Source organism: Thamnophis elegans, chromosome 2 (assembly GCF_009769535.1).
Source record: "Thamnophis elegans isolate rThaEle1 chromosome 2, rThaEle1.pri, whole genome shotgun sequence".
Lineage (NCBI taxonomy): Eukaryota > Metazoa > Chordata > Lepidosauria > Squamata > Colubridae > Thamnophis > Thamnophis elegans.
Window position 1 is genome coordinate 160,721,952 of NC_045542.1, and position 19,943 is coordinate 160,741,894.

The window sequence follows — 19,943 nt, forward strand, 5'->3', positions numbered from 1 at the left end:
AAAAAGAATGCAAATGACCAGCTGTCTGCAAGGAGTATAAATCCTTCCATTCCTCCCCATGCAGTCAGAGTGCAAGGTTTCCTAAAAATGCCCTAATTGATTCATGAGTATGGAGCCAAGTTTCAATACAAAACTAGTCATTTATTAGGAGCATCTTAGGCAAGATCTTTTCGCAGTCAGGTCTAAGCTTTGTTTGAGTTATAGCTGAGCTTTAACCCTGTTCCTTTCCTCGCCTCAGTCTGTGTCATAAATCACATTCCCCAATGAGGTGCACCCCTGCCAAGCCTGCTGCAGTAATCTGAGATCCGACTTCAGCTGACAGCATGCATGGAATGCACCCCCTCCCCCCTTCTCTCACTATGATAACGTTGAGAGTTGACACAGAGCTGAAGAAGCTTCTGGGTGAGGAGCAAAACCAGGGGTGAAATTCAGCAGGTTGTGACAGAACTAATAATGGAAATTTTGAGTAGTTCGGAGAACCGGCAAATACCACCTCTAGCTGGCCTCAGAGTGGCGTGGGAATGCAGATTTTGCAGTATCCTTCCCCTGCCACACCCACAGAACTGGTAGTAAAAAAAAATTGAATTTCACCAGTGAGCAAAACGTCTTCAAAGGAAAACCAGAAAGTCCAGTTGCCTCTGGGGGGAGTGGGAGTGGGCGAAGAAAGCACCTTTGGGATCGAAATGGAAGAAGTTTTTGGCCTCCTCAGAGTAGCCTCCTAACCCAAACCACTCAAGTCAACTGATGCTGTAGAAACTCACGTCTGGCATATCTATAAGCAGAAATGCTTTTGTGTCACTGCCACCCTAATGGCGATTCTACTGTGTTTCTCATCAATTGGAGGAAGGAAAGGGAAAAAAAAAGGACACAAAAACGCTACCAGCCCGTCAGGCGAACCGCTCAATGGTGGTGCTTGATAAAGTTCGAGTTATCGCTGAACCTCTTCCCGCAGATCGAGCACTCATACGGCTTCTCGCCTGTGTGAATCCGCTTGTGGACGATGAAGTTGGAGTAGTCATTGAACCGCTTCCCGCAATCCAGGCACTTGTAGGGCTTCTCGCCCGTGTGGATGCGCTTGTGGCGGGTGAGGCTGGAGCCCGTGTTGAAGCCCTTCCCGCAGAAAGAGCACTTGTACGGCTTCTCCCCTGTGTGGACCCGCTGGTGGATGAGGAAGGCGGCTCGGCTGACGAAGCTCTTCCTGCACTCCGAACAGTTGTAATACTGGTCGCCGGAGTGGGTCCGCTCGTGGGCGATGAGGTTGGAACGGCGCCGGAAGACTTTGCGGCATATCAGGCAGGTGTTGTCCGGCTCGCTGGGAAAGAGGCTGGGCTGCAGGACGCTCTCGTCCAAGTCCTCGTAGGTCCCCTGGGAATTGATGAATTTGCCCTCTGCCTTCTCCTCGCTGTTCCAGTAGAGGGTTTCCGATGCTTCTCCCGGATTGGGAGAACAGGAGACGCCGGGCTCGCCTCTCCCGGACCACTCCCAACCTGACTCTCGATCTTCGCTGTCTTCCTCACAGAACTCCTCCTCATCTACATAAAACGGATATATAGATAGATCCATATACATTGAATCAATCAATCAATCAGCTGGCATCTTCCTTCTCTACCCTGCATTTGTCATCCATACATCATCTGTCTTTGTCTCTGTCTGTCTATCTATCTTCCATCCATCTATCATCTATCCATTATCCTATCTATCATCCATCCACATCCACCTATCATCTATCTATATCTATCAACTCTATCTATCTATCCATCCATCTATTATCCACCCATCTCTATCCATCCATCCATCATCTATTCATCATCTCATCCATCTATCCATCCATCCTCATCCATCTATCATCTATATCTATCATCTATCCATTATCCTATTTATCATCTATCTATCTATCTATCTATCTATCTATCTATCTATCTATCTATCAATCATCTATCTATTATCTATCCATCTATCATCTATCCATCTATCATCCATCCATCCTCATCCCTATCATCTATCTATATCTATTATCTCATCTATCTATCCATCCATCTCTATCCATCCATCTCTATCCATCCATCATCTCATCCATCTATCATCCATCCATCCTCATCCATCTATCATCTATCTATATCTATCATCTATCATCTATCCATTATCCTATCTATCTATCTATCTATCTATCTATCTATCTATCTATCTATCTATCTATCTATCTATCTATCATCCATCCATCCATCCATCTAGCTATATCTATCATCTATATCTATCATCTCATCTATCCATCCATCATCAATTCATCATCTCATCTGTCTGTCTGTCTGTCTATCTATCTATCTAATCTATCATCTCTATCCATCCATCCATCCATTATCCATCCATCTATCTCTATCCATCCATCCAAATAAATGAAAATGAACAAATCAATCAATCTGCTATAATCCTCATTCTCATCATCTATATATTTTTCTCACAATTTCTCATCATTTAGTTTATAAACTTATATCTAAGTAAATTGAACTAATCTCCTTGAATCTTCATTTTCTAACATAAAGGTATGCTTACGTATATATAAATAAATATTCTGTACCTCACATAATTTCTCATCGTCTATATAAATATTTTTATAAACCTATATCTAATTGAATCAATCAATCAATCTCCATTGGCTTTGCCTGTCAGAAGGTTGCAAAAGGGGATCACATGACCCGAGGACACTGCAAGTCATAAATGTGAAGCGGTTGCTAAAACCCCGAATTTTGATCCCGTGACCACGGAGGACGCTCCAACGGTCCCAAGGAGTTTCCCTCAGCATTTCCCCAAAGCGTTTCCTTTGCGGAGTGCAACAGCCGCCAAAGGGCCTCACCCAACAGCACCACGTGTTGGTCGCTCTCCCGCTTCGTCTCTCTAAGGAGGGGTCTCTGCCAGCTTTCCAGGGGAGCCTTCTCCGTCAAGTGGTCCTTCTCCAAGAGGCTGACGGCCTGAAACAGAAGAGAGAGTCTCCCAGCCCTTCAGTTGAGCAAGAGAGTTTCAGGGCACGCGGGCTGAGGGACACTTCTGGATGCCTTTGAAGCGAGAGGCTGACCCTGCAGTGTTCCTGGCCGTGTTGTCGGACACTGTTTCCCTTGGCTTCTCTGGGCGGAGAAAGAGGGAGGGGCCCTGGGTCACCCACTTGGCCTCATGCCCAGAGCAGAATTAGAACTCAAGGTTTTCCAGTGCGTTGACTGGAGCTTTTGTCCACTGAATCGAATTGGCTGCCCTCCCAATGCATTAGCCAGATTGGCTCTTCTAACTTCCCAATATTCTTTCTATAACCTTAGTTTTATTTATTTCTTCCTGCCTGACATCCCATTCCCTTTCTCTCTTCCCTTTCCCCCCGCTTTTTTCATTCCTTTCTTTTTCTTTACTCTTTCCTTCTTTCTTCTCCATTATCTCTCTTTCCTTTCCCTTTCCTTCCTCCCACATCTCCTTCCTTTCTTCTCTGTTCTTTTCCTTTCCTCTTTTCTTTCCCTTTGCCCATCCATTCTCTTCCTTCCTTTTTCCTTTCCTTTCTTTTTCTTTACTCTTTCCGTCTTTCCTCTCCTTTCTTTCCTTTCCCTTCCTGTCTTTTTTCTCTTTCCTCTTTTCCTCCCTCCCTCCCACCCACCATCCCTTTTCTTTCCCCTTTTCTTCTTTCCCTTCCTTTCTTTTCTGTTCCTCTTTCCTTTCCTTTCCCTTTATTCCCCTTTCCTTTTCTTTCCTCTTTTCTTTCCCCTTGCCCATCCATTCCCTTCCTTCCATCCTTTCCCTTTCCTTTTTTTCATTCCTTTCTTTTACTTTACTCTTTCCTCCTTTCTTCTCCATTCTCTTTCTTTCCTTTCCCTCTCCCCTTTCCTTTCTTTTTCCCTTTCCTTTTATTCCTTTTTCCTTCCCTGTTTGCTTTTATTCCCCTCTCCTTTCCTTTTTCCTTTCCCTTTCCCCGCTCTCCCCTTCCCTTCTGCCCAATCCACCTTTCCATCCACCACCTACCTCTCCAGAGACAGCCTGGCCGAGGTGGCGCAGTGGTTAAATGCAGCACTGCAGGCTACTTCAGCTGACTGCAGTTCTGCAGTTCGGCTGTTCAAATCTCACTGGCTCAGGGTTGACTCAGCCTTCCATCCTTCCGAGGTGGGTAAAATGAGGACCCGGATTGTTGGGGGCAATATGCTGACTCTGTAAACCGCTTAGAGAGAGCTGAAAGCCCTATGAAGCAGTATATAAGTCTAACTGCTATTGCTATTCCCTTCTTCCCACCCACCGAGAGACAACCCCCCACCCCACCCCAGGGGCATCCCCCTCACCTGCTCTTCCTGGCCTTTGCTCTCTTCCTCTCGCAGCAGGAAATCCTCCGCCAGGATCACAGCCTGGGTGCAGGTCAGAGGGCGACACTCCCGCACCCAGCCTTGCAGTTCCGGGGGCAGGATGGCCAGGAACTGCTCCAGCACCACCATCTCCAAGATCTGCTCCTTGGTGTGCTGCTCCGGTTTCAGCCACTGGTGGCAGAGCCTTTGGAGGTGATAGCAGGCTTCCCGAGGCCCATTGGCTTCCTGGTAGCCGAACTGCCGGAAGAGGCAGCACTCCTCGTTCCAGCTGATGGCCTGATGGCCCCGGGGAAGCCTGGCACCTTTCGGACCATGGAGCCTCTTCGGAGGCGCCATCCTGTGGGCTTCTCCACTCAGGCTGATTGTCAGCTGGGTCCCTCGCTCGGCTCGAGGCTGCTGGGGGCAACTGGCTCTCCTTCGGAAGGAGGCCGGGAACGGGCGAGGGTCGCTTCTGGGAAGAGGTGTCCGAGGCTGTGGGCTTCCCCCTTCCAAGGAAGGAGCTTCCAGAACCTTCAAGAATTCCTGCAGCTGAGACTCCCACCGTTGCTGTAGGTTCCTGCAGGGCTCCGGGGTTGTTTTCTCGGGATCCGCCCTCTCCCAGAAATCCTGGATGCGGCCTGTGGGAATTAGGCGGGAGCCCGGGCCCACTCCCTTCTCTTTCGTGGCCCCCACCAGGAGCCGTTCTCCCATCTGCGTCCCTTTCCCTTGCTCGGCCTTCAAAGGACTCGGAGCAGATTTCTCCCTGAGCTCCGCCGCCATTTTCTTTCTCTGGGCGACAGTCGACGGGATTGATGCTCCTGCGAGTGATGGCAACACTGCCCCTGTCTCAGAAGAAAATTGGCATGGAGATCAAAACCAAAGCAATCTCGAGTTACTAAAACAACAGACAGAACTAAAAGGGAGAAAAAAGAGTGGGAAGAAAAAATATAGAAACTACAAAAACAAGAAAAAGAAAAAGCTAGGCGAATGAGTGGAAAGAAAAGAATATAAGAGAGGTGGAGTTCCTGAAAGACTAAGAGAAAATGGTTGAAAGGAGGAAAGAAGGAAAAGGATTTACTAGAACAGTGTTTTTCAACCACTGTGCCGTGGCACACTAGTGTGCCGTGACATAGTGTAAGGTGTGCTGTGGCAAAAACACTTTATATATAGTCAATATAGGCACAGAGTTAAAAATTTTTAACATTTTCTAATGGTGGTGTGCCTCGTGATTTTTTTCATGAAAAAAGTGTGCCTTTGCACAAAAAAGGTTGAAAAACACTGTACTAGAAGAATAGAATGAAATACGGTAATGCTGCCAATGTTATACAGCTAATATGATGTGAGGGGAATCACATCATATTAATTGTGGACAATTAACTAAGTGAAATGTTTACTGTTGTGGCCCAGCAGGAGCTGTTGGAGACTCCGACAGCGATGGGCCCTATGAGTCGGCTCTGGAGGACATGGAGGACCCTGGGCAGGGTTCTGACTCTGAGCAGGGCACAGAGAGACTGGTTGGCTACCAGGTGGCACCTGAGCCTTGGACCAGTGGGGAGGAGACAAGGGAGAGTGAGCCGGACGCCAGCAGTGAATTGTTCCTGGATGCACACCATCAAAGAGCTACTAGGCGTCAGGAACAATTACTTAATTACAGGAGGTAATTGCGCTCAGCTGGTGGTCATTAGGCTCTTCTCCAGACTATAAAAAAGACTGCTGGTGCACAGGGCCCTCTTGCAGTAGTCAACGCATTGACTAAACAGAACTGTTTTAACTTGGCAGGCTGGATTGCTGCCAAGGTTTGTCTGAGTTGCTGCCAAGGTCCTTATCTGTTTGTTTGCTTGGCTTTCAGCCACCAAGATTTTGGTCTTGCTATTAAAGTACATTCTAGTTAAGCTTGTCTCGGCTTTCGTTACTGGACAGAACAGAACAGTTTACTATACAAAATTCAATTTCTGGATATACGTTATGGATAGTAACACAAAATTAAGAGATGGAAGTGAAATGTTAGATTTGGTTACTTTGATTTCTTCTTAATATATAAATACTGCCATTTGCTCCTCCAAATTAAAGCTGGAAAATATGGAAAGAAAAGAAGACGGCTGAAATTTGAAATGGGAATATGATGTAAAATGAGCTACGCCTAAGAGAAGATGTAAAGGGGGGGTGGGAACCCGGGCAACACTTTTGTTTATAAAAGAAGTTAAAAATATGAAAAATAGAAGAAAGAGGTAAGGAGAGGTGGGTGGAAGGGAGAGAAAGAGAAGGAGAAGAGGGTGGAAGGGAGAGAAAGAGAAGGAGAGGAGGGTGGAAGGGAGAGAAAGAGAAGGAAAGGAGGGTGGAAGGGAGAGAAAGAGAAGGAGAGCGGGCAGGAAGGGGAAGAGAGAGGGTAGGAGTAGGGGAGAGGTAAGGGAAGAAAGAAGGGGAAGTAGAGGAGGAAGGAAGGAAGTAGAGAAGGGAGGGAGAAAAGAAAGGGAAAATAAGGTGGTGTTACAACAGGCGCTAGGGATGGTAAACAAAATAACCCAAACTGTATATTATAACCTTTTAAATGGAATAACAAAAGTATAAGAATGGCAAAGAAAAAGAATAACTATGTGAATGTATACCTATAATTGTATGTAAGAGAATAAATGACAGTAAGAATATAAAACACAATATAAGTAAACAATATTTTGTTATAAATAGCTAAGTATAAATAAATATAGAATTGTGCATAAAAATGGATAACGAATAAGGAGACCATGAACGCAAGATAGAAATGTATAGAAGGGAAAACACTAACTGTAAAGAAACCGATAGGGAACTGCTGTATGATATATGATGGAACTTCTTGTTCCTATGTTGTTTTAAGTTCTCATGTGTTTGTTTTTGTTGATGTGTTTAAGTGTTTAAAATTAAAATTTAAAAAAAATAAAAAAAATATGAAAAATAAAAAACTTTGCTTCGAAAGCCCTTTTAAACAAGCCACGATCGGCAGCCTGCAACCCCAGCGAAGTCTTTGGTACAACTTTCCCACCTTCCTCCCCTGAAATCGCTTCGTGCGGGTTTGGGGGGGGGGGGGGTTTGTCCTCCTCCCCCCCACCTTTTTTCTTATTTTTTTTAATTAATAAATTTATTTATTTTGCAAACTCTCCTTATCGTTGCATTTCAGGAAAGGCTGCAGCCCGCGTCCCCCGTTTGTTTGTTTTTTCCTCTTCCCCATTTTTTTTAAGCCGCCTGCAAGCGGACCAGAGCGGGAACTGGCGGCTCCCTTCCCCCCCCCCCCACCTTTCCCGTGATTGCTGCGAGCAGCTCGGCCTCCTCTCCTTCTTCCCCGGCAGGGCAAACTTCCTCCATCTGAACTCTCCCACCCCGCCCTAGCCATCCAAGCCAAGCCCGGGAGTCCCGCCCGGCAGAAGGGGAAAAAGTCGGGCTCCCCATCCGGGGAAAGGCTCCGCCGCCGCCCCGCCGCCCTTTTGCACTCACCCCGATCTCCCTCCCACGAGCTGGGAAATTCAAAGGCCACTTTCCCACGGGAGGCGGGGCCGGAAGTGACCGGGACTGTTTACATCCCGCCCTCCCGGCCGCAACTTCCTGTCCTCTCTAGGAAGCGGGGAGGGCTGGGGTTGAAAAGGTGAAAAAGGGGAAGGAGGAAAGACTAGATATAACAAGAGATGGAAGCGAGGTCATCTAGTCCAACCCTCCCTGCTCAAGCAGGAGACCCCGCGCCATTTCTGAGAGATGGGCAAGGAGGTTCTGCTAACTGTAACCTCTCCACCTCTTTTTCAAAGGGTCTCATGGGAGTGGAAGGGCCACCTGTCTGAAGTGGGATAGGGAGGGTCTCTTGCTTGAGCAGGAGGGTTAGACTAGAAGACCTCCAAGGACCTGTAGGAAGTTAAAAACCCACCCCTCTGCAAGAAAAATGAAATATCCTGGGAAATATTAAGAAGCCGGCATATTATATTTCCCTGCATCAGAAATGGAGAAACATGTTTTTAGGCAGGAGGAAGACTCACTCTTAATAGCCCCCAACTTTGTCAATGGACCATTTTAAAAGCCTGGGTCAGTCTATTCTACATAACAAAGAGCTCCCCCTTCAGCTCGAGGGTGATGGGATTAAGGCGGGATAGTATTACCCCTTTGCCCATCTCCCCACAGGGCACCTGGGAAGAAGCAAGGCTCAACCAAACTTGGACTCAAAGCACAACCTATAGAGTTGCCCCTGCATGGCCCCATGGGAGTCTGACAACCAATCAGAATACAAGCTCAAGATCAGAGAGGGCATAAAGATAGGAACTTTCAGCATCTCTCTCTTTTTTTCTTCTTCACCCAAAACCTTGAAGCATGTGATCACCTTTTTCCCTAGGATCTCAAGCCATGTGGTCCATTAAATCTTTTCAAGCAACCTCCATGTTTCCAGTGTCTTTTACCCCACGTGGAACTGAACCCAGAAGGACATTTCTTCCAACAAACCCTTCCAACTCGACTGATTGATTATTGAGTGACAGATACTTGGCTGGCTGGGGAATTCTGGGAGTTGAAGTCCACCCATCGTAAAGTTGACAAAAAACACCAAATTTAGGAATGGGGAGACTTTCTGGTGCAGGTGGTCAGTAGTACAATATTAATAATATTAAATGGAATTGAGCTGGAACGTACCTTGGAGGTCTTCTAGTCCAGCCTCCTGCTCAAGTAGGAGACCCTATGCCTATATCATTTCAGATAGATGTCTGTCCAATCTCCTCTTAAAAACCTCCAGCGATGAAGCACTCACAACTTTTGGAGACAAGCTGTTCCACTGGTTAACTGTCCTCACTGTTAGGATATTTCCCTTTAATTCCAGGTTGGTTCTCTCCTTAATCAGTTTATATCGTTTCTTGCTTGCCTTCTGGTGCTTTGGAGAGTAATTTGACCCATTATTTGTGGCAGGCCCTGAGATACTGCAACACTGCTATCATGTTCCCCTTAGTCCTTCTTTTCTCTAGACTGGCCATACCCAATTCCTGCTGCTGTTCTTCATGTTTTAATCTCCAGGCCTTTAATCATTTTAATTGCTCCTCTTTGCACTTTCCCCCAAAGTCTCAACATTTATTTATGTTTTTGGTAATGTGACCAAATCTCGATGCAGCATTCTCAGGTGTGGCCTTACTAAGGCTTTATAAACAGGTACAAATACTTTATGTGATTTTGATTCTATGTCTGTGTTTATATAACCATGGTTGTGTTGTTCTCAACTGACTATATGCACTTTTGTTGGCAGGGTGAGGTTTCTGCTTTTTAATATGCCGTCTAGATTTGCCATAACTTTCCTCCCCAGGAGCAAACGGCTTTTAATTTCTTGGCTGCAGTCCCCATCTGCTGTGATCTTGGAGCCCAGGAAAATAAAATCTGTCACTGCCTCCATTTCTTCCCCATCTATTTGCCAGGAGTTGAGAGGGCCGGATGCCATGATCTTAGTTTTCTTAATGTTGAGTTTCAAGCCAACTTTTGCACTTTCCTCCTTCACCCGCATCAAGGAGCTCTTTAGTTCCTCTTCACTTTCTGCCATTAGAGTGGTATCATCTGCATTCTAACAGTAACCAAGTCTAAAAAAAGGTCAACCACTTCCTTAAATAGTTTTTGAAAGAGTATGTGTGTTTAGGTCCGGATCTTGGTGTGTGTCAACTTGCCCCCAATTGTGATTTACGGCCCACATCTGCTTCTTATGTACTGTTTTGATTTTCCAAGAGTGGATTACCATGAAGCTATCCAAAACACAAAACTCTTTCTAAATCAAATTTATACTTATGGGCAAAACCTATGCAATTACATGAAACTCCCCATGGAGAAATTAAAAAGGGAAACGTCATTCTGAGACAGCAATTACACATCTACTAATCAACGTAAACTAATCTGATGTGGACTAGCCTGCTGAAACAGCAGCTCTCCAGAGATCCTTCCAGGTCCCCCATCCCAACCGATCACCTTCCAAGATTTCTTGAAAACCTGATTCATTCCACAGGATTTGGGGCAGGCTGACTGCTGGGACCTCATCAGTTGCTCTTTGGTGTGCTATGTATGGTATGCCTTTTTCAAGAGGCAAATGGACTTTCTTGTTTTTCTTTGAAGGCATTTCACTTGTCATCCAAGAAGCTTCTTCAGCTCTGACTGGATGGTGGGGAATGGAAGGATTTATACTCCTCGAAGACGGCTGGTCATAAATCTTTCTATTCCCCACCATCCAGTTAAGAGCTGAAGAAACTTCTTGGATGAGAAGTAAAACACCTTCAATTAAAAAAAATCCTGAAAGTCCAGTTGCCTCTTGAAAAAAAGGACCTTTGAGATAACCATGAGCTGGATGACTGAGAAGCTCCATAGACATATGTATGGTATTATTTCTTTTCTTCATTTTACTACTCCATATTTTTTTAGTGTAAGCTGCCCAAAATCACTTGAGATGAGCAACTTCTAAACTGAATTAAGCAAGCAAGCAAAAAAGAAGAACTTTTTATTACTATAGTATCATAGTAGTACCTGGTAGCAAGCACTAATCACCCACTAAAACGCCCCTCCTCAAAATAACAAGAAACAAGACATATAGTCTTATTTCCTAGAGGCTATATTGCCAAAAGTATTCGCTCACCCATCCAAATAATCAGAATCAGGTGGTCCAATCACTTCCGTGGCCACAGGTGTATAAAATCAAGTACCTAGGCATGCAGACTGTTTTTACGAACATTTGTGAAAGAATGGGTCGCTCTCGGGAGCTCAGTGAATTCCAGCGTGGAACTGTGATAGGATGCTACCTGTGTAACAAATCCAGTCATGAAATTTTCTCGCTCCTAAATATTCCACAGTCAACTGTCAGCTGAATTATAAGATCGTGGAAGTGTTTGGGAAGGACAGCAACTCAGCCACCAAGTGGTAGGCCACGTAAATTCGTCCAACATCCATGTGCACATATGCGCTTCTGGAAAAATGGTCAAAAATTCCCATAAACACACTCCTAAACCTTCTGGACAGCCTTCCCAGAAGAGTTGAAGCTGCTATAGCTGCAAAGGGTGGACCGACATATTGAACCCTATGGATTAGGAATGGGAGGTCACTTACAGTAAGTTCATATGCGAGTAAAGCAGGGGTGGGTTCCTCCCGGTTCGCACCGGTTCGCACAAACCGGTTCGTCGGTGAACCCGGAAGTAATTAACTTCCAGGAACGCCGGTACCGGTCCTGGCCCCTGTCGCTGCAAAGCGCCCTTTTGCCGGTGCGTCGCAGCTCACTTGCTCATTCCCCCGCCCATCCGCAGCTCGCTCCCTCGCTCCCCCACCCGTCCGCACTAAGCCCAGCCTGCCGCTCACTGATTGGCTGAACTCCAGCCAATCAGTGAGCGGGCTGGAGGTGAAGCGAAGCTTTTTTCGATCTTGACCTCCTCCTTGAATTTGAAAATTCCCTTCGGCCTTCGCTTGCTGCTTCCCCCTCAGGTAAGCAACAAAGCCCCAGCAGCGGGACTCGGGAGGCTTCGGCCCAGCTTTCGTGAGGGAAGGCCTCCAAACCTTCGCTCACGAAAGCTGCAGGCTCGCGTGCACTATGCGGCCGAAGCTGGGGGGGGGGGGGCGGCGTTAGCGGCGGCGGCGTTAGCGGTGGCAGCGTTAGTGGCAGCGGCATTAGCAGCATTAGCAAGCCACTCCCATCCAGTCACATGTGTAGCAAGCCACTCCCCCAAAGGAGGCCACGCCCACCGAGTAGGTTCGAACAATTTTTGAAACCCACCCCTGGAGTAAAGGCAGGTGAGCGAATACTTTTGGCAATATAGTGTATGTAAAAGTACTCCTCGATTTACAACGGCTTGTTTAGTGGCTACCATACCATGAAAAAGGCTGCCTCGTGGTAAATTCTCCTTCACTTGAAACAAAGCCTGGTTCCCCATTTGCCAAAAATGTTCTAGCAGCTCCTGGGCTGAGTAGAAGGTTAGACTAAATGACCTCTGAGATACCTTCCACTCTAGTGTTCAGCAGACAATCCTGCCACGTTGAAGGCTGCTTTGTCTCAGATAAAGGTGGCTCTTGTGACTAGTGCCAAGGGCAGAGGATTGGAGTAGAACTGTGATGGCAAACCTATGGCACACGCAGAGCTCTCTCTGCGGGCACGCCAGCTGTCGCCCCAGCCCAGCTCCACCGTGCATTCATGTGCACCTTCCACAAGCCAGCTGGCCTTCAGGTTTATGCCATGCATGCATGGGGGGAAGAGGCATGCAGGGGACACATGTGTGTGCACGGGGGGGGGGAAACGCATGCGGGAGTGGGGTGCATGTGCAGGGTCACTTATATTGCATCTTGGAGGTTCACGCAGCGCCCCTGTGCCCCATTTTGGCTTCCAGGTTGGTGCAGGAGGCTTTCCAGGCCTACAACGGGACGTGGTGTGTGTGTGTCCCCCCCGTGTCCTTTTTGGGGCCTGGAAAACCTTCTAAACCAACCAACCAACCAAAAACTGACAACGGGTGTGTGTGTGGGGGGGGGACGGACGACACAGGGTGCATGCACAGCCAAGTTGACTGAGGGGTTCTGGGAGTTGAAATCTCCACACATCTTAAAACTGGCCTGGTATGAAAAACACTTCCCTATGCATACAAAGTTTCCAGTTTCCAGGGTGCATGAATATCTATGGCAGGGGGCTTCAAACTTGGCAACTTTTAGACTTGTGGGCTTCAACCATGGCTGGCTGGGGAATTCTGGGAGTTGAAGTCCACAAGTCTTAAAGTTGCCACGTTTGGAGACCTCTGATTTATGGTTTCACCAACATACCAAATCCAGATTTTGATTTTCGTCAACATTTAGAATAGAATAGAATAATAGAGCTGGAAGGGACCTTAGAGGTCTTCTAGTCCAACCCCCTGCTTAGGCAGGAAACCCTACACCACTTCAGAGAAATGGATATCCAATCTCTTCTTTAAAACTTCCAGTGTTGGAGCATTCACAACTTCTGGAGGCAAGTTGCTCCACTGATTAAATGTTTTAACTGTCAGGGAATTTTGCCTTAGTTCTAAGTTGCTTCTCTCCTTGATTAGTGATTTACTTAACAAATGTGGGAAGGAAAATTGTAAAATGATGCATAATTCCACTTAATCGTGTTTAGCACAACCTGTGAACTTTATAACCGAAATTTAGGAGCTCTGCTTTCCCCGTGTAAGGTTTGAGAATACGTTGAGACCCATAGAAGTTTGAGGATATATCCAAGTCACAAGGAGCCAAACATGAGACTTAAACAGAGGCTTGAATAACAATCAAGTATCGAGGCACAAGGGGATAATCTGGTAGACCATTGCTGGGTTGAGTTTCAGGCTGTTGCCCCTGAGGATGTGGACAAGGCCATGAGAGCTGTGAGTGCCTCCACATGTGTACTGGACCCGTGCCCCTCCTGGCTGGTTGCTAACAGCAGGGAGGTGACATGGGGCTGGATGCAGGCGGTTGTTACCGCCTCCCTTCGGGAGGGGGTCTTTCCCCCCGCACTTAAAGCGGTGGTGGTGAGACCCCTCCTGAAGAAACCATCTTTGGATCCAGCCGTTCTTAACAATTATCGTCCAGTCTCCAACCTCCCCTTTGTGGGGAAGGTTGTTGAGGTGGTGGCCTTTCAGCTCCAGCGGTCCTTGGAGGAAGCTAGTTATCTTGACCCATTCCAGTCTGGCTTCAGGCCTGGCTACAGCACAGAAACCGCTTTGGTCGCATTGACCGATGACCTCTGGAGAGCCAGGGACGGAGGCCACGCCTCCATCCTGGTTCTCCTTGACCTCTCAGCGGCTTTCGATACCATCGACCATGGTATCCTTCTGCGACGACTGCGGGAGGTGGGGGTGGGAGGCACTGTTTTGCGGTGGTTCTCGTCTTACCTCTCGGACAGGTCGCAGTCGGTGTTAGTTGGAGGGCAGAGATCGACCCCTAGGCCCCTAACATATGGGGTGCCGCAGGGTTCGGTCTTGTCCCCCCTACTTTTCAACATCTACATGAAACCGCTGGGCGAGATCATTCGGCGGCACGGGATAAAATACCACCAGTATGCGGACGATACTCAGTTGTATCTGTCCGCCCCATGCCAACTCAATGAAGCGGTGGACGTGATGAACCAGGGCCTTGAAGCTGTTAGGGACTGGATGAGGGCTAACAAACTTGTGCTCAACCCAGATAAGACCGAGTGGCTGTTATGTTTCCCTCCCACTAATTCGGCAAGTGTTCCATCTCTCAGGCTGGGGGGTCAAACACTACACCCCTCAGACAGGGTCCGCAACTTGGGAGTCCTCCTGGACCCACAGCTGACTTTTGAACACCATTTGTCAGCTGTGACCAGGGGGGGCATTTGCCCAGGTTCGCCTGGTGCACCAGTTGCGCCCCTACCTGAACCGGGAGGCTCTCACAACAGTCACTCGTGCCCTTGTGACCTCTAGGCTGGAATACTGCAATGTGCTCTACATGGGGCTGCCCTTGAAGAGTATTCGGCGACTTCAGCTAGTCCAGAATGCGGCCGCGCGAGCGATTGTGGGTGCACCTCGCTTCACCCACATAACACCTATCCTCCGCGAGCTGCACTGGCTACCTGTCAATCTCCGGATACGCTTCAAGGTGCTACTTGTCACCCATAAAGCCCTTCATGGTAGTGGATCTGGGTACTTGAGAGACCGCCTACTGCCAATCACCTCCACGCGACCAATTAGATCCCATAGATTAGGCCTCCTCCGAGTTCCATCTGCCAGTCAATGCCGACTGGCAACTACGCGGAGGAGAGCCTTCTCGGTGGCAGCTCCGACCCTATGGAACGATCTCCCCGTGGAGATTCGTACCCTCACCACCCTCCAGACCTTCCGCACAGCCCTTAAAATCTGGCTATCCCGTCAGGCCTGGGGCTAAAGACTGTAACCCATCCGAATGGTATGAATGTTGTGCTTTTAATTATGTACTGTTTTACGTGTTAAATGTTTGTTCCCCCCCCCCCTTCGAGCTGTAAGCCGCCCTGAGTCCCCCCCAGGGAAAAGGGCGGCATATAAATAAACTCTCAATCAATCAGCATTTAATCTTTGATCAAAGCTTAAAGACATGATGGTCAGTTGTTCCCAACATACCCCAAGGATATGCAGGGAAAAACTACACTTCAAGAGGTGGTGTAGCTCCTTTTTGTACAGTTAGAAACATCATAAAATAACATCCTGGCTTCCTTGATTTGTTTATCCTCTGGACAGGATAGAGTATCTTAATTATCCCCTTCAGCTATCTCTTTATCTCTCTCAATTGATCACTTAGATTCTCATGGGACATCAAAGGTTTTACAGCACTTTACAGAACCATTCCGGGATAAATTCTATGCCCATAGATTGCAAATTGATGAGTTCAAATGGCAAGGATCACACGTTTTGACATTTGCCAGATATTTTAGATATTTTATACGTTACAAATACAAGGCATAATATATGTGTGTTACAGAAAACAAATGTAAAACCAACAAATTTGTATCCTTATTACTGTTCCCCTTCACCGGACATAAAAACCCGCTGCTGGAGAATAACTTCAACGGGTGGATTTGCAATTTGCCGTTTCCAGGTCCTGCTTGAGCAGGGGGTTGGACTAGAAGACCTCCAAGGTCCCTTCCAATTAATAAATTTCTGCCTGGAGCGCATAGCAATTAACCTTATCCCAGCTCAGCCAGCATTTAAAAACAAAACAAAACCAGAAACCCTTACTCCATCACCTCGTTTTGCTCTGCACCGTTTCACCCACCCCTAAAACACAGAAAAATAAATATATTACCTAGGTAGGATCCCTAACTCATCGGCTGGGAAATTGAAACCCTACTTTCCCACAGGAGGCGAAGCAGGAAGTAGATTATACAATCTGTGACCCACCTTTGCCCAACTAGTTTTTGGTTTTCTGGGAAATCCAAACACGCAACTCTTTTAACCCCTTTGTCGAATTTACAAAAGCTGATCGCGACAAGTTCCTAGCATATGAACGCCTTTCCTTTCCAAACACATGGCCGTCCGGAAGTTTGCTGGACTACGACTCCCGAAATCCCCCGCGCGAGTTGCTAGAGGCGGCGAATCGCAAGACATTCCAGGCGTCGGTTAGTCCAGTGTTTCTCAACCTTGGTGAATTTAAGTCCTGTGGACTTCAACTCCCAGAATCCCCCAGCCAGCTATGCTGGCTGGGGGATTCTGGGAGTTGAAGTCCACAGGACTTAAAGTCGCCAAGGTTGAGAAACACTGGGTTAGTCAGTGGAAGGAAAGGTTACGACCACGGGGATGGGGGGGGGGGGTGACGAGCCGCTCTAGGAAAAGGAGGTCTTGCCTTCCTTCTTTTAACCCTTCGAAGCCCGCGCTGCAGAAGAGAGCCCCAGAATGACAAATCCATCCCTTCCTCCTCTCTTTCTTAGTATTTTGGGCTGGCTGGTTTAAAAATGGCCCTGAACAGAGATTTATTTATGGAAATAACCCTTGGGATAACCTTGCCCAATTTGTTAAGCCTGGATTTCTAAAGAACAGCAGCCAGTGTTTGTTATTCGGGGTTAGTTAGCCCGAATCCAACAGTGTTCTGACATAATAGCTGGAATCAAATCTTTTACAGGTGGTCCTTAACTTACGACCACCATGGAGTCCAACAACATCCGACAGTTGTTAAAAGTGAGCTTTGCCCCCCCCATTTTATGACTTTTCTTGCCGCAGTTGCTAAGTGAATCACCGAAGTTGTTAGGAACACGGTTCTTAAGTGAATCTGGATTCTCCATGGACTTTGCTTGTCAGAAGGTCGCAAAAGGTGGATCGCATGACCTAAGGACACTGCAACCCGTCATAAATGTGAGTCAGTTGTCAAACATCAACAGAATCTGTGGTGACCCATGGTTAGAGTGCAGTACTGCGGGTTAATTCTGTCGGCTGCCGGCAGTTCAAATCTCATCAGTTCAAATCTCACCAGGCTCCAGGTTGATTCAGCCTTCCATCCTTCTGAGGTGGGTAAAATGAGGACCCAGATTGTTGGGGGCTCTGTAAAACCGCTTAGAGAGGGCTGTGAAGCACTGTGAAGCGGTACATAAGTCTAAATGCTATTGCTATTGTTATGCTATCCAAATGGGGACACTGCAATGGCCATGTGAAAAATGGTTGTAAGTCACTTTTTTCAATGCCATTGTAACTTTGAACTATCACTGTTACAAATCAAGGATTACCTGTATTCCAGAGGTGGGTTTCTACCAGTTCGCACCTGTTCGGTAGAACCGGTTCGTCAAATCTACCGAACCAGTTAGAAGAGGTTCCACCAGTAGACCCGGAAAGCAGGCCACACCTACAGAAGAGGTTCCAATTTTTTTTTAAATCTACCAGTTTTGAAACCCGCAGTTATCTATGCATTAATAATGATCTAGTAATATTTCCTTATACATTTTAGGGACCTTTCCTAACATAATTGGTGTTTTCTTTCATACTTTTGGATTTCTAATTTCTGTTTCCGTTAGTTGGCAATTGCTAAAACCAATCCCACATGAAAAAGTATTCAAAGCCTTCTTGATTTTAATTGTCAATTTATTTATTCCTGCACATTGTAATATTTATTCATTTACATATCTCTGTTTTTCCACTGTTGTGCAAACACAATTCCAGCAGCTGCTAACATGTGTAAAATTAAATATATATTATACTCCCTTTCAAATAGCCAACAAAATATTTCTGGTTTTAATTCCATATCTTCCTTTACGATTGCTTCTAACCACTAACTTCTGAATAGCTACTTGGACCAACCTAAATACTAATTCATAATTTCATATCTGGTCACATGGGTGGCAAGCCACTCCCATCCGGTCACATGGGTGGCAAGCCACTCCCACAAAGGAGGCCACACCCACAGAGTAGGTTCAAACAATTTTTGAAACCCACCACTGCTGTATTCCATAGATTAGCCTTCCCCAACATGGCCAAACATATGTAAAAGGTTGCCAACCCCATCCAAGTATCTTAAAAGTTCTAGGGGGTTAAGAAATACTGACTTCATGGTATGAAAATTCTCATCATATCTTGGCACAACATGCCAAATCACCATAAATCATGGTTTGCAACCTCAAATGGGTAGGTAAAAACCGAGCCCTATTAAGATAAGGTAACCTTTATTGTCATTTTGTTTCCCTATGGGCACTCTGGCACAGGTTAAAAATGAAATTCGGTTGTTAGCATGCTGGTGAAGCGGGACCTCCAATTAAATCACAATTTGGTGGAGTGAGTCTTATGCGGTGTGACTCAAGCTGTGGCCCTTGAATCTAGTGTCTATTTCTTGCAGGAAATCGTCAAAGTCCTGCAGCTGGTGGCCTCTCTTCCGATGGAGGGCTGCTGGCCGTTCATTTGCTTCCCCCTCTAATCCCATGGCAGTGGCATTCACCATGGCTCTGTGCAATGGGTAGAGGTGACGGCGAGGCTATGACATTCGTGCCACAGGTGGCATGCAGAGCATTTGTTAGGACACATGAGGCCCTGTCAGCTCCAGCACACATGTGCACAATGGCCAGCTGACTTTGGCCTTCATTTTCGGCTGTTTTTCGTCCTCCGGAAGGGGGAAAAAACAACCCAACGTGGAAACCGGAAGTTTGGGAATGGACTTCCGGCTTGCATGTTGGGCCGTTTTTCACCCTCCGGAGACTTCCATGAAGCTTCCTGAAACCTCCAGGGTGGGGGGAGGCTGTTTTCATTCTCCACAGGCTCCTAGAAAGCCTCTGAAGCCTGGGAGGGTGATGACGAAAGAAATGTCCTTCTGGGTTCGGCTCTAAGTGGGGGGAAAGACACTGGAGACATGGAGGCTGCTTGGAAAGATGGTTTTAATGGTGGACAGGAACACATGGCTTGAGCCCTGAACAGAAAAGGTGATCACATGCTTCAATGTTGGTGGAGAAGACGAGAAGGAAGGACTGAGATGCTGAGTCCCTGGTTTTATGCCCTCTCTGGCCTTTGATCTTGAGCTTGTATTCTGATTGGTTGTCAGACTCCCATGGAGCCATGCAGGGGCAACTCTCTAGGCTGCATTTGGAGTCCAGGTTTGGTTGAGCTCTCAGATGCCATGTGGTGAGTTGGGTAAAGGCCAATATTATCATGCCTTAATCCCATCACTCTGAAGCTGAAGGGGAGAACTCTTTATTATGTAAAGGGTCTGGCTTGCCCACCTTAATGGCCCATTGACAAAGTAGGTGGGGGCAGGAAGCTGCAGGGAGATATTCTCTCTTTATAAAACATGTTTCTTCCTTTTCACTTCCAGGGAAATATAATATTCTGCCATTTCAATATTTCCTAGGATATTTCATTTTTCTGGGAGAGGGCTGGGTGATAACTTTCCACAGTTAAAAAAGGGGTTCATCATGCCATCCCACACCAAAAGGGGGGAGGGGAGAGGGGAGGGTGAGGGGGTCTCACACGCATGCGTAGGGGGGTGTACGCGCATAGAATTATGGATGTGGGTATGCCCACGCATGACAAACCCCCCCCGCACTGCCCCCACTTTTGGCGCGTGATGGCAAAAAGGTAACCCTCACTGATCTAGCACTGGACACTGGCAGAGTCAAGGAATAGAACCAGATGATTGGGTTCCCATCGAATTTCTCCCTGAATCGAGGTGGTTCGTTCCACACTGGCCCTCCCTCGTCTTGTTGGGCCCCATCTGCCTGAGCCTGGTGCA

General features: G+C 47.0%; 1 protein-coding gene across 4 annotated transcripts; it reads right to left on the bottom strand.

The window, feature by feature from the left end:
- Nucleotides 1-603: 603 nt before the first annotated feature.
- On the bottom strand, nt 604-16,261 carry LOC116504545 (zinc finger and SCAN domain-containing protein 23-like). 4 transcript variants are annotated; one of them, XM_032211621.1, is made up of 4 exons: nt 16,050-16,261; nt 4,305-5,146; nt 2,852-2,966; nt 604-1,532 (listed from the first exon to the last, which is right to left on the bottom strand). In XM_032211621.1, exons 2-4 carry the CDS (start codon nt 5,082-5,084, stop codon nt 901-903), a joined length of 1,527 nt encoding a protein of 508 aa, XP_032067512.1. In that variant the 5' UTR covers nt 5,085-5,146; nt 16,050-16,261; the 3' UTR covers nt 604-900. The 4 variants fall into 4 exon arrangements, with proteins under 4 accessions (XP_032067512.1, XP_032067513.1, XP_032067509.1 ...); XM_032211622.1 differs by having other exon boundaries at nt 4,305-5,150; XM_032211618.1 differs by lacking the exon at nt 16,050-16,261 and adding an exon at nt 7,770-7,826.
- Nucleotides 16,262-19,943: the final 3,682 nt, after the last annotated feature.

What these genes read in the sequence shown, in the direction of transcription:
- LOC116504545 (XM_032211621.1), bottom strand. Translation starts at nt 5,084, where the DNA reads ATGGCGGCGGAGCTCAGGGAGAAATCTGCTCCGAGTCCTTTGAAGGCC. An exon ending in GCAAAGGCCAGGAAGAGCAG is followed by an intron (nt 2,967 to 4,304) that starts GTGAGGGGGATG and finishes CTTCTGTTTCAG; the next exon opens with GCCGTCAGCCTCTTGGAGAA. An exon ending in CCAACACGTGGTGCTGTTGG is followed by an intron (nt 1,533 to 2,851) that starts GTGAGGCCCTTT and finishes CGTTTTATGTAG; the next exon opens with ATGAGGAGGAGTTCTGTGAG.